Source organism: Benincasa hispida, chromosome 5 (genome assembly GCF_027475165.1).
Source record: "Benincasa hispida cultivar pf3 chromosome 5, pf3_genome.v1.1, whole genome shotgun sequence".
Taxonomy (NCBI): domain Eukaryota; kingdom Viridiplantae; phylum Streptophyta; class Magnoliopsida; order Cucurbitales; family Cucurbitaceae; genus Benincasa; species Benincasa hispida.
The window spans coordinates 68,757,727-68,772,906 of NC_143482.1; the positions used below are offsets into that span (position 1 = coordinate 68,757,727).

At 32.2% G+C, this 15,180-nt stretch overlaps 1 protein-coding gene across 1 annotated transcript; it reads left to right on the top strand.

Annotated features, from left to right (window-relative positions):
• Positions 1-10,531: 10,531 nt before the first annotated feature.
• On the top strand, positions 10,532-12,850 carry LOC120078233 (LOB domain-containing protein 4-like). The gene is made up of 2 exons (XM_039032455.2): positions 10,532-10,989; positions 12,477-12,850. Exons 1-2 carry the CDS (start codon positions 10,786-10,788, stop codon positions 12,756-12,758), a joined length of 486 nt encoding a protein of 161 aa, XP_038888383.1. The 5' UTR covers positions 10,532-10,785; the 3' UTR covers positions 12,759-12,850.
• Positions 12,851-15,180: the final 2,330 nt, after the last annotated feature.

Genomic DNA, 15,180 nt, shown 5'->3' on the forward strand with positions numbered 1-15,180 from the left:
AGTGAGAGTGATAAAATGGTGGGTAATTAAACCCACCATTTTATTTTTATCAATGGTCGTCGAAGTTGGGCATACGAAGGTGGTAGGTAGAGTATGTCGACAAAGTTGCTTGTGCGAAGGTAGTCATTGGAGTTATTCGCTAAAGTTGTCATCGGAGGTGGTTCATGGAAGTCAGAGTTCTTCGTTGAAGTTGGTCGTGTGAATGTGGAAGTCAGATTTTTCTTGGCCAAGGTGGTTGTCGGAATTGGTTGCTAGAGTGTTGTTGGAGGTGGTTGTTGGAGCTCGAAGTTGGTCGTTGGAGTTGGCCACCCGAAGGTGGTCATCGGAGTATGTCGTCGGAGTGTGGTAGCGGTAATTGCCACTGGAGACCAATGGATAGAACCATTAAAAATATTGGACGAAGGGTGAATTGGGAGAGTTGGGGTGAGATGGTAAAGTAACCAACTTAACCCCCAACATTTAAAGTTAATTATCAAACATTGAGTTGGTAAAATATACCAACTCAACCCAACACTCCTGGCTTGTCAAACATCCCCTTCCCATTCGAACCATTACTTTGCATGGTGTTTCGACTCTCAGTAACAAACGTGAAGGACCATCTCGGTGATTAACTAATGCAAAGTTCCAAGCATGGAGAGAGAAAGGCCTTTGTTTTCATTGTGAACAAAAATATTTTGTCGGCCATCGATGTAAAATTCGAGATCAATGTGAATTATGCGTTTTGGTGGTGCATGCGAATGCTGAGGAATTTGAGGTCTTTGAAGACGACAATTCTGAAGTTGATCCTCCTCTCATCAAGTGTCAATATGCGGTGGTTTCACTAAATTGTCCATTAATTATGTGGTTACACTCATTAAACCATGTATGATGAAGTTACGAGGAATAATTGTTTCCACCAACATGATTGTAGAGTGACACATAGCTTTATCAGTCAGCTGTTGGTTTGGCAGTTGAAATTGACGATTCTTGATACTACCAATTATGGAGTTATCATGGGTCTCGAAACTACAGTAAGAGGTAAAGGTGTTTGTGAGGTGGTGGAATTAAAGTTGAATGGTTTCATGGTCGTAGTGGATTTTCTTCTTTTAGAGTGCGAGGAGTTGATGTTATTTTGGAGTTGCAATGGCTTTTCACCTTAGAGGTTACCAAAGTTGATTGGCGCAATTTATGAATAACCATCGATTTGGGCTCCAAAAGATCATTATAAGAGGAGATCCCAGCCTCTCTCGATCTCAAGTAAGTTTAAAACGTCTGATCAAGTCTTGGGACTCGAGCGACCAAGGGTTCATAGTTGAATGTCTGCAATGAAATGTGGTGTTTCCTTGACTAAATGGTACAGTATTGATGAAGTCTACTCTTTCTGAATCTGTCCCTATAGTATTGGATGAATTTGTATATGTAATTCTGTGGCCTAAGGAATTGCCTCCCCATCAAAGTATTGAAATCATATTCATCTGAAACAAAGGACCAATCTGATCAATTTACGACCTTACCGATATACTTATCATCTAAAAAGTGAGATGGAGAAATTAGTGAAGGATATGTTGACCTCTGGAGTTGCAACCTTTATTCTAGCCTTGTTTTTTTAGTAAATAAGAAAGATGGCGGATGGAAATTTTGTGTTCACTTTCGCTTCCTCAACAGTGTTACGATACTAGATAAATTTCCTATTCTAGTTGTTGAAGAACTCTTTGATGAACTACACAGTCTTGCTTTTTTTTTTTTTTTTTAAGATCGAACTTAAGTTCGACTATCATCAAATTTCGTATGTATGACAACATTGAGAAAACGTATTTTCACACTCATGAAGGACATTATGAATTTTTGGTGATGCCTTTCAGTCTAACCAACACTCTTTCGACCTTTCAAGCTTTGATGAATCAGATTTTCCAATCTTATTTATGCAAATTTGTATTGGTGTTCTTTGATGATGTTCTTATGTATAGTCTTAGACCATCCGGCTACTGATTTTAATTTTTCCAAAAACAAATTTTGTTTTTGAAATTAAATAAGTTCAAGTAGTCACATTAAACTCTTTAATGGACTGTCATCAAATTTGCATGCATACATCAACTCTATCTAATTCACCTTTCTAGGTAGGTTCCTAGGTAGGGGTGTTCCGTTTCCGTCACCTTAAATACCCCAGCCTAGAAAGAACCCGCCTTAAACAAAAGGTCCCTTATAGATAGATTTGCTACACTTAACCTTTTATTAGTCAATTTAATCCTATTAAAATTATTAAAAAATTAAAGCTTAGGTTGCTAATCTCATTAGAACCGTGATCTTAGGTCTATCTCCACCAAGTTTTAAAACACTTTTAAAATCATGATTCAAAACTAAGTTGGCATGCATGTCTTTCTGATAGATTTTAGTTCTAATTTCCTTATAATCTTTATAAAAGAAACAACTAAAATCATACACATTGCCACATAACTAGGTATTTATAACACTTATAAATTTAACCTATGTATCATACTTCATGCAATGTCCGTTCATTACTATACATAATATTCATATACAAGTAATGAACCAAGCAAACATGCTTCCATACACCCTTATACTATAATACTTATAATATAAAGATGATGCATGTCTATGCTTTATGCATGCATAAATATAACTCTTATATTATATGATGCATGACCATACTCTTATGTAATTTAAATCATGTTTCTCTAAATCATAACACTTACAATAAATAGATGATGCATAACCAATGCATAACCTAAGGTGAGATTTCTTCTATATGGCATTTTATATGACATATAAAAAAAAATATATATCCTATATACATTCACAAAGATTAATGGGCGGGGATGAATCGCCTCAAAACCAAAAATAAAAATTCTATCTATTACATTTTCCATCGACCGGTTCACAGGCAAACCGGGTCTTGAACCGCCAGAGCGAAGCTCCCATCGTTTAATAAACGCGACCGGGTATACACGATCATTTAGCTATGATCGAGTACCAATAACTATGCGATGAAGCATGAGGCCGATCCTTTAGCGCACAAGACAAAACATGTGAATCTAAACGATCGTTTAGACGACGACGTTGCTGTGAAGCACGATCGTCTAGACGATCACATAACAAGCGCTTAGTAAACATTTACTCCGCGATCGTGTAGTCGGGAACTAAGCAATGAAGCTTGCTGAGCTACACGATCGTCTAGTGAGCACGTGTCAACTTCCTCCCAAGTATCCGATACACTACGATCTTTACCCCATCGTTTACACGACCCGACCAACACTTGGTCGTCTTCATCCTCAAAGAACATCAACTCCTTTCCTTGAAGCCTCGTCATGAACGACTCACAGAGACTCAAACACTTTGAATTTACAGATTCGATAGCAAGTTAATATGCCCAAAAACGCAGGTGCCCTTACAATTAACTTTAAATGTAAAAGAATTTAAGTAACCTGAGACTTCATCCCAAAAACTCCATTAATCCACATCCACAAACATACGTTTAACGCTTAAACAGAATGTAGACATGCTTTACCCACTGAGAAAGTAAATGCTATTCTTTGCATCAATGAATTTGGAATATCAGAACCTGACTTTTATACCAATTGAAGGAACTCTTATCAAAGAGAAAATCTGAGCGGAAGCAAGATCGTTCCAAACTCATTGTGACAGAATTACTGCATTCACAATCAAACAGTAGGATTGACCGTTTGAGTAAATCTAGACATTTTTTTACCACTCAAACATGCTTTTACAGCCCGCATTATCTCTGACTTTTTTGTCAAAAAAGTGATTCGTCTCCACGATTTTCCAAAGTCCATTGTTTCTTAGCGAGATAAAGCCTTTTTTAGTCATTTTGGCAAGAACTCTTACAGGCTGCGGGTATTAAATTGCATCATAGTACAATTTATCATCCACAAACGGATGGTCAAACCAAGGTTGTCAATCGATGTGTTGAATCATATTTGTGCTGTTTTTATGGAGAGCGACCTAAGGAGTGCATTGATTGGTTACATTGGGCTGAGTACTGGTACAATACGACATATCACATTTCAATGTGCATCATTCCATTCCAGTCTGTTTATGGTATTGCCCCTTCTCCACTTATTTATTATGGTGATTGGTGAGTCCGCCACTACTAACTCCTCTTTTGGATGAACAACTTCGAGACAGAGATTTGGCGCTTCAAGTGTTGAAAGATCACTTACATTCAGTTCAAGAGAAAATGAAGAAGTGGGTAGATCACAAGAGACGAGATATCGAATATCAAGTGGTTGATTGAGTGTTCCTTAAACTCCGACCTTAACGTCAATCCTCTGTTCATAAACACCAAAACGAGAAGTCATTAACTAAGTTTTTGGGACCATATAAGATTCTGTCTCAAGTTGGACCATTGGCCTATAAATTGCATTTACCACTTGAATCTAGCATCTATACGATTTTCCATGTTTCACAAATGACGAAGGTAGCCGGTCAAGGACAGGTTGTGCAACCACCTGCCCCTGTTTTTTCTGATATGTCTGAATAGATCACTACTCCAAAGAAGATTTATGGTTATCAAAAAAATTCAAACACCAATGCAGGGGAGGTGCTGATTGCTTGGAAAGGACTACCCTCACATGAAGTTACTTGGGAATCGGTTACTGATTTTCAACTTGAAGACAAGTTAGTTTTAGAAGGGGAAGGTAATGTTAGGCCACCTGTTATCTATCAGTATGTACGAAAGAATAGAAATGGTAAGATAGTTACTCGGGAGTTGGGGGAATCAACCAATAGTAAGGATGATTATTCACAAGTCAGTTAGGAGAGATGGTTAATTGAGTAGCTATGAGTAAGGGTGTTCAAATAACCCGACAACCTAAACAACTCGGTCTACCCAACTCAAAATGTCAAAATGTAAGGGTTGGATTGGGTTAGTTTTGTTCTTGGTTGAATTAGGATGTAGGTTGGCTAAAAAAAATTGGGTTGGGTTTTGTATATATATATATATATATATATATTCCTCTTTGTTTAAAGTTTACAATAAATATCATAGATATTTGGTATTTAGCATTTTAGTTTTATGAGATTTTAGTTGTTAGTCATGTGTTGTATATAAATTTACATATTTTTCATTAAAAATAAAAAAAATTATAACCCGACAACCCAACCCAACCCAACCCGAATTTTAAGGATTGGGTTGGAAACTTTATTTGGGTCATTTGAGTTGCCAATCAAACCAATCCGAATTTTCGAGTTGGTCTAAAAAAATATCCTCAATCCAACCCAACCCAACTCATATACACCCCTAGTTGTTGATAGTAGTTTAAATATTGGGAATATGAGAGAATTTAGGATGTTATGTATTTTGTTGTAAAAGTGTAAATTTCTTTCGGGAGAGAGAGGAAGTGTATATGCTATTTGTATTTGCTATTGTTAATCTTTACCATTCAATATTTTGGTAGTAATTTGTGTATATGTATTTTGGTAGTAGTTTTTTCTCTCCTTCTTTATGAGAAAAATTTTTCTAAAGGACTCCTTTGATGTCATCGGTTGGCGATATTGATTTGTATGGGAGAAAGAGATGAAAGATAGAAATGTCCCATGAGATATGTTACTTTTTGTTCGACGATATTTTTTAAGAAATTTAATTTGTTAAAAATAAACTTTGTATTTGTTTTACTTTCAATATTGTGAATACAATCTCCAATAAAGGATCATTTGATGCTTTTTCTTGGAAAAGTAAATTTGTCTTGAGGGCTTTGCAATAACTTTTTCTCAATGTTGATTTGTCTCGAGGGTTTTGTAGCTTATTCTCTATGTGGATTTATCTCAAGGGTTGTGCAGCTTGTTCTCGATGTTGAATGTGTACACTTGATTTGAGGAAGCGTTACAAGTTGATGTTCTTGAAATGAAAGTCTTGAAAGATTATTTTGCACTTCGACGATCTTTAACCTTCAAGTCAGCTCCAGGAGTTAGGGAGTCTTTTGATGGTTGAGAGAGCTCTCTAGACTTTCAAATTTTTTAACCCTTCAAATGAATGAGAACTTCCTATTTATGGAGTTTTTAGGTAGGGTTGGACTTGGTTGGTCCATGAAGCTAGTTCTTGGGTCCAACTAATTGGATTTGGATGTTAGTTCATACTTGAACCAAATAAAGTCTATTTTTTAGCTTAATGGGACTTTAAACCAAATATTAATATCAAATTAGATCAAATTATTTTATTCAATCCAACAATCACAATAAAACACGTGGCATTATTGAGATTTACCAACTTGTATCTTCAATTTCAATTTGGGATACATAATTAGTCTCAAATTTAATCATTTATAATTTAATCATTTAATTTAAGAAATGACGTGACAATTTGTGATTGGTCTAAAATTTTTCATTTAATAGTCATTTTGAAGCTGTTGATTTCTTATTTAACTAAATGAGTATGAGACTTGAAACAATGTATCACATTGGTGCATATAGGTAGGCTGTATTAAATTATTTTTTAAGTAATAAATAAATAGAAGTAGGAGAAATACTATATATATTCTACTATGATTTTTTTGACAATCATAAAAGCTGGCATGGGTAAAGAAGATCCTTTATAAAATGTGGTAAAGTTGTGATATTTTAGAAAATAATGAATAATTAATGCACGAATTACGTAATAATAAGAAGGAAAATGGTGGGAGAAAACACAATTATGGCCATCTTCTCTATTTGATGTAACTTGCCTCCTATATAACTATCAATGAGATGGACATCATGAAGCCAACACAATCACACAAATTTCTATATATATCTTTCCCATTACAAAACAAAATTTCCCACTACCCTTCACATTTTTATTTTATTAATCACTACGTGTTTTCTCCATTAATCACACACTATTTAATCAAATTTATGTTTGTGTAATATATATAGTCCATGATTCTATATTTGAATTTCTATATTTTTATTTGTTGATTCATGCATTGCCATTTATATATTATATAATAATTGTATTATAAGAAATGGTGATGTATATAATATTGAAAAAGCTCCCCTTCTCACTCCCACTAAGCATACAGGAAAAGTGATGTTAATTAATTCTATTAATATATACTTGAAGGATAAGGCAAGTTAATTAGATACGTAGCTTAAGAATCAAGTAATTAAATCCATAAAACATTCATTAATCAACAAATGCAAGTTACCCATATAATTAGCAATGAGTATTTGTGTTGTCATTACCATGTGAGAGCATGACTACTTAAAACATCAAATATAAAGTATGGTTGAAAATTTTGAATATGTCAACTATTATATGTAAATGGTTATAGGATGAAGTGGGTTATCACAAATGATCACATGGGAGTGACAACAAATTATGGCCCCAACTAAACACTTTAAGTCATTTTTCATTTTTTTCTTAGGTATATAGTTAATTATGTTATTATCTATAACCCAAAATGAAAGTCAACCATGTCAGGCAAAAGAAATAAAAATGAAAATTCTTCTTCCATTGCACTAATTAATTAAACATCACAAATCCACAAAATACAAAATCTACATTTCAGGTATAATTAAACCCCAGCATGTGTAAATTAAATTTTTAGTCCCCAAAAGTTTGTGATGTGAACTTTTTAAGTGAAAGTGAGGTGTATGTTCATGGTGGAGAGACTACGTTCTTAGGTTTGAAATTGTGTTCAGTTCTTTTTTCACACACATCAATTTATTGGTGAACCAATACTTTCTTATTAATATATTTTTTTCGTCGTTTATTATTATTGTTATTGCTTTTTTTATCTTTTTCAGCAAAATTGAAAAACACAAAAATAAATGAGACTGACATATTGAGGAAACGAAATTGAGCATAATGGCCAAAAGAAGACCCTCATTAGGATAAATGGTCAACTTTTAAAATTTAAGATTTGTGGTTCATTGTATTGTGTAAATGATCCCATTCTTATATTTAATTTTTCTATATTACTCTTCAATGGAGGGTAAATATCTCCGCACAAATTTAGGTTTTTTTTCAAGTAAATTTTGTCGGAATTTGATTACTTAATTTTTTGCTTTTAAATATTAAGGGTGGTTTAAACACAAATCAACAGTTTTGTGTTGTTTTTGTTTTTTTAAAAGCTTTTATTTTTATGCGGTGATATTGACGTATTTATTGTCCAAATGATGTGTATTATTTTTTTTCCTTCTTAAAAAAAATTATGATTGATTCTATCCTTATTTACAATAGATTATAAAAAATATATCTTTTTATCTCCATATCTATAACTTTGGCTTCTTTAGAAGTGCCATTGGTTGATCATTTGGTTATTGGATTGACATTCTCAAAATGTATTCAAAATTAAGGTATGTATTGTATTTTTTTTATTAGGGTTTACAGAATGGTTCAGGATGTTTTTGCATACTAATTTGAGAGATTTCTAAATCTATGAAGATTGGAATGAAAGATGAATTGGAGATTTGAAAAGAATTGGTATTTTTAAGAAAGAGTTGTAGTATGGTAGGCGACATGAGAGGGCATAAAAGAGAAGGATGGATTCGGTGAAGGTGAATCTATTGTGCAGAGTAGACACCATGGGAAGTTAAAGAAGGAAAATAAGTTTTTTAAATTTTGGTCTAGATTTTAGATTTTAGATTTTTAGTAAATAGTATTTGTGTAGTTTAGTTAATGGTCTTTGAATACATAATATTTGCATTCACATGATTCCGATTCAATTGATGGTCTTGTAGTATATAATATTTGCATTTGGATGATGTAGTCTCATGAATAATTTAGGGGTGTTTGTTTCAAGAGTTGGGATTGGATGGGTTAGACATCCTAAGTCCAACCCTTATTTAGGGCATGGATTTAGGAAGTCTAGCTTCCTACATCTTTTTCCATGGGTTTGATTAGTGTAAACCCATGGATTACCTTTTTTTTTTTTTTCTAATTTAATCTAGGAAATACGTTGGTCAACCTCTAGACACCACCTTCGACGACCATCATCGGTAACTTCGGTTGCCACCCGTCGGCCAATTCCGACTGCCACCTCGACAACCATCGTCGACCAACCTTTGGCTGCTATCGGCCACCTCTGACCACCATCGACAACCTTTTGTAACCCCCTTCTCCCCCCCTCGTGAAATTCTAGTCACCAACTCTGTCGGCCAACCTACGACTGCCATCTCCGACGACCGCCACCAACCATGAAAAACATTAATAAAAAAAACTCTTAGTATATAACAAACTAGACAAATTTGTATATAAAAACACTTTATACAATTGCAATACTTTTATGTTTTTTGTTTTAATGAGTTTTTATAAAAAATATTTAAATAAAAATAAAATTTTGAAAGATATTTTTTTCTAAGTCATTCCAAACATGCTATTAGACTGCAATTTTGTATAGGTATATTTATTTAGATTAGATGTGTAGAAAGCCCTAATTTAATTTAATAACATTTTCATTTTTTCGTTGGTCAATTTAACTAGCTCGATGACTTAGAATCATTTTCTAAACGTAAAAGTTTAAAATGTTTAAAACAACTTAGCGACTAAATAAAAACTAAAACTCAAAATTTATAATTTTTTATTCCTCAAATATGATTATATATATATATATAATCTTTCAATAATTGAATCTAATATTAAAATACTAGTTTATTTTAATTTAAAGTTAGCGTATTATGGTAAAAAAAATTGATCATTTTCAAATTAGTTAAAATGACAAAAGTCTATGAACTTTTATTTCAAATTCTAGTAAAATTAAAATATCAAATCATCAAAATAATAGATTAAATAAAATTATGATTTTAGTCATTTAAAAAAAATGTTCTTATAATTTTTTTGGTTTATTTTAAACTTAACAATATTAAAATAAAATGACAAATTTAAACTAATCTAAATCTAATAGCTGATTAAATACTTTCTTAAATCCAAACTTTCAAAACCTACACTCCAAACACAGTTTTCTTAAACCCTTAATGTTTATTGTTTAATGTTTAGACTTCACTTGATCATTATTTTGATGGGGAAATTGAACCTAGTACTACGCCAGTTGAGCTACGCTCATGTTGGCGAAAGATGTTCTTTAAAAGTAATTTTTAAATCATTTATTGACTCAAAAACTTAAGTTGATGTGTAAAATAAAATTTAATATTATAACAACCCTAAAGTAACTTCATTTTTTTTTGGGAGTAATTCTTTAGTCTATCTGGATTGAACGAATTTTCAAACGATACGTTCAAGAATCAAGATCTTCTCAGGTTGGGCATCATCTTTTTAGCTGCAAAGTGAAAACTCAAAATTATCTGGTAATTATGCCCTTTTCTCTTAATTCAGAGGCCTTTTTTTAGCCTCTTCTTTGTACTCACTTGATTACCAATGAAGTGCTTATATTTGTTACTTTTCAAAAAAAAAAAAAAAAAAAAAAATGAAATAATTAATTGGGGTAATTTGAATTAAAAAAAAAAAAAAAAAAGGGTTTGCTTGCTTAATAATGATAAAAAAATTCCAATAATGTAGAGGCAAAAAAAATCTTGGAATTCTTCCATGGTGGGTCCCCCTAAAAAGATTTTGGTATCACTTCTACTCTATTTAATTGATGCCACCTGATCTCTCTTTCTCCCCTCAAGTTCCCAAACCCTACTTTTTTTATTCTTCCTCCTCTAGTCAATTCTTAAATTGCCTTTTTAATCTCCCCTCCATTTAATCAAAATTCTCTTCTTCTGATTCTTCTTCTTCATCTGGGTTCACAATATATTATTATATAGTTAATTAGAAATATCTCAATTTTGGAGATATATGAATTAATATAGAGATCAGAGGGTTTAATTTTGGGTATTCTATATGTAAATTAAATGGCATCGTCGGAGATGATGATGATGATGAATGGGAGCTGCAAAAAGGGAAGTGGGGCAGCGCCGTGCGCTGCGTGCAAGCTTCTCCGGCGGCGGTGTGCTCAGGACTGCGTTTTTGCTCCTTATTTCCCTGCCGATCAACCCCACAAATTCTCCAGTGTTCACAAGGTCTTTGGAGCTAGTAATGTCAGCAAATTGTTGCAGGTTCATTCTCTTTTATTTTCTCTCTTCCAACCCCATATTACGCATATATGCATCCTCAAATTAATTAGTACGTATGTAATTCATATATCTTATAAATATTTGATACCCTCTTAAAAAATTAGGAATTTTTGTCTAGTACTATACTATAATATCTACTTCCTGTCTCTTCACATTGTCATATCTCAGTTATAAGTATATATATTTCTTTGAATGTAGTTGGGTCTTATATAATTTCTAATGCCTCGCAATTCAATGATTGGAGTAATATATATACTATTTATGTTGTTATTGTAGATTTGGAAAATTTTTCCCAATAAAATTGGTTGAGATCATTTATTGTAGGGTTAATATTAATTGCTAAGGAATTATGAAATCCCACATTCTTGCCTTGTACTGAAAATCAAGAGGTTAAATCATAAGGTTATTAGTCCATGAACTTTAAGATTATTTGTACAATTTAGTCTATGAACTTTCAATATTGTTTTATAGGAATTTTTAATTTTGTGTCTATTAGGATCTTAATTTTATATCTAATAGCTCCGAAAAAATTTAAATTTTTTTTAAAAATTAATTGATCAATGAGATATAAATATTTGAATTAAAGTAAACATGAACTTGATTAAATTTGTAATTTAACCTAATATAATTAAAACAATCTTCTGTCAGTGCAGTTCTCTTTACTTTTAGAAAGAAAGAGAAGGCTATCTTTTGCAGATTATTCTTCATCTCACATGTAAGAGAGAAAAGGGTTTGTTCAGGTGTTCAAATTAGAGAGCATGTCAAATTTAATAAAGAAGAAGAAAAAAAAAAGATGCTTCATTATGCTTCAGAGTGGAATTTCAATCTATTTTGTTTTAGCTAAAGTACTTTATGACCATTTTAAATAGTATTTTTTTTTCTTTTTCTTTTTAAAATTTTGAAGAATTAGGAAAAAAAAACAACATTGCTCTCAAACTTTTGGTCGTGTGGGAAATCTTATTTAATACGTTAAAACACACATAAATGGACAAGTGTGCACTCGACTAAAATGTAATTTATTTATTTTGCTGGTTTGGCGTGGGGTTAGAATGATAGAGATGTTTCGTCTATAGCTTTGGCGGGAAACTTTAACCAATCTATTATACTTTTTAATCACTAATTATTGGCGTAATGCTGACGTTGTAATCATTTCTACAGTGAATGGAGGCTTAAACGTCATGTCGTACTTTTCTATCTCCAGCTACCGACAATGTCGTCTTAACCCTCTTTATTTTAAATTAAAAGTCAAGAAGGATATGGAGATCATAACAACTCTATTTTTTTTTTTTTTTAAATTTTAAATTATACTTGTGGAGATATGAGAATTTGAAATTCAAACATTTAAGGAAGGAGAACGTATGATCAATTATTTTTATTTTTTCTAGTCATTCACTTGTTATTTACGCATAACAGTAATCAAAATGTCATCTCTTAATATCAAAGAGTGATAATCAGGTTGCATAATTCAGGAATTGCCAGAACATCAGCGGAGCGACGCCGTGAGTTCGATGGTATACGAGGCAAACGCGAGAATTCGAGATCCGGTATATGGGTGCGTGGGAACGATATCGTGTCTACAACGACAAGTAGATGCACTACAACAGCAACTAGCAATGACACAGGCCCAGTTGGTTCAATTGAAAATGGGCCAATTTACATCAACATCACAATCATCATCTAGTACAGATGACCTCCTTCCTTCTCCGCCCAATATCAATATGGGCGCATCCCCATCCTTGTGGTCTTGCTAGCTTTCTCTTGTTTTGGCCCATTTTTCATTATGACTCTTACTTTTTCTTATAACTATTTTAGGAAAAAAAAAATATATCTTTTTATCCCTAAATTTTATATTTTTAACAACATACTTGAGGATAGAGGGATCAATAGGTGCACTCAGACATCTCAATTAGGTTGACACATCTTTAACACCCCTCATCAATATCCCTAAATTTTATAAATATAGTTTCATTTAGTTACTAAGCTTCAAAATGACACTCTTTTAACTTTGGTCTTTGAGTGTTAACTTTCAATTAATTAATTATAAATAATTTTAAAGTGAAATTTTAAAAATTAATTATAATAGTGATGAAAAAAATAGTGGAAACTAATTATGGTCAAAAGTGTTTATGTTGGAACTTAGAGATTATTTGAAATTGGATATTTAATAAAAATCAAAGTTAAAAGAGTAAATTTCAAGACTTCTAGACCAAATTAAACAAACTTAATACTTTAAAAATAAAAGAGTAACAAGGTATAAAAGCCTGAGATTTTCAAATTTAGGGACCAAACCATGAAAAAAACTGCACTCAAAACTAGGGACGAAATTTTCTTTTCATCTTAGTTTTTTAGATTAGGACAACTCTACATGTAACTTTGATCTTTTTGGATTTTTTTTTTTTTTCCCTCTTCTGGGATTAATATCATATATATATATATATGAGTGTCACTCATCAAAACACGTCTAGCTCTTCTATATATCTACACTTGTTACCTTTTTCCTTTCCAGGGTTCCTTTGCCTTTATTGTTGTTTGTGTTACTGTTTATTGTCTTCTTTCCTTGTTTTGTTTTGGTTAAATAGATGTCCAAACAGAATATATTGGATGTGTTGGTGGGAAGATCTTGAGTGGAGAGATACATAAATAAACTATGGAATCCGAAGATCATTTGATATAAATAATATGGTTGAGAAAAGCTTAATGAAACTTGATAGTCAGAAGAAATAACTGCTCCAGAGTTTGAACAATATTTGGATTGAAGAAATCCTATAAATATTCTACATGCCATATGGGTGCTTTAAATTCACTTTGTTATTTTCAATTAGTTCTTTGAGTTTATCAATGTGATTTTTGGAATATGCAACAGTTTTAGAAATACCTAAAGTGTTTGTAATTTTCTAGAGATAACTATTTCCTAAGTTTCCGTTGGATAACAATTTGGTTTTTTTGATTTTGTTTTTTAAAATTAAGTCTATATCATCCACAAATTTGTATTTTTCTTAAGTATAATGATTGAATTCTTAGCCAAATTTATAAAACAAAAACAACATTTTGAAAACTATTTTTTTTTTTAGTTTTTAAAATTTGGCTTGGTTTTTTAAACCACTAGTGAAAAAGTAGATAACAATGAAAGAAATTGGAAGTGGAGGTAATGTCCATAAATTTAATTCTAAAAAACAAAGAACAAAATAATGAGACTTAAATCATTAAATAGGATTCTTTTAGAGTTTTCTATTGACACCTATAAAAAGATGTGTTATGTACTTTTGTAAGTAAGTAAATAAGGAAGTAATTAGTGCTTCAATTGTGAGCAAAGTGCCAAAATACTCACTAGGAAGAAGTTTCTCTCCTTATATATTGTCTCTTCATCCTAAACTCGAGCCTAACTTTCCTAAAATTAATTGTTACCCTCTAATTAGAGCATCCAATTTGAATTCCCACATCTTGGGAAACTTACCCTAGGTAATTGATGAATTGTATATAAATTACTTAAAAGACAATTTCTTTATTGGTACTGAAATTTTTCCATCCATGAAACTAATTAAAAGGAAAATCATGTGAACTAAGTTCATGGAGAGGATGAACAACAACCATGAGAGAATAGTAGAATATATAATTGTGTCAATTTTTGGGGCCCAACCTCAGATCTCCAAAATACAAAACAATGTCAATCAAAGATATGATGGAATTTTATTTATCAAAAAAGAAGAAGTGAGTAATGAGTAGTAGTAAGGCTGTCTCACATGTCTAACCTGCCCTCACCAAATTAAAAGTGAGCCCTTATATGCAATAGTGTGTGTATGTTGGTGCTGCATATTAATTAAATATCTATAATAATGATGATAAGATTGTAGTCAATGGTATGGGTCTTGAAAGTGCCAACTTGTTTTAGAATAATTTATGGGGTTGAGTTGAATTTGATATCTCAGTACTTGAGGGGACTGACCTTTAAATAGTAAGTGCTTTCAAATATTTGTTATTTTAGGTCAAAACAGAGATGATGGGCATCAAACATGAAATCCCATTATGTTATTCCCAACCCCTTATAAGTTATAACCATTTTACCACCTTTCTCCCCTCTCAAAATCTGAAACCTATACCATATCCTCTTCCAAGCAGCAGCCTTTCACACATCATTTTTCTTATCCAAATCAGTTGTGTGTTTCTTGAGTACTT

What these genes read in the sequence shown, in the direction of transcription:
- LOC120078233 (XM_039032455.2), top strand. Translation starts at nt 10,786, where the DNA reads ATGGCATCGTCGGAGATGATGATGATGATGAATGGGAGCTGCAAAAAG. An exon ending in ATGTCAGCAAATTGTTGCAG is followed by an intron (nt 10,990 to 12,476) that starts GTTCATTCTCTT and finishes TGCATAATTCAG; the next exon opens with GAATTGCCAGAACATCAGCG.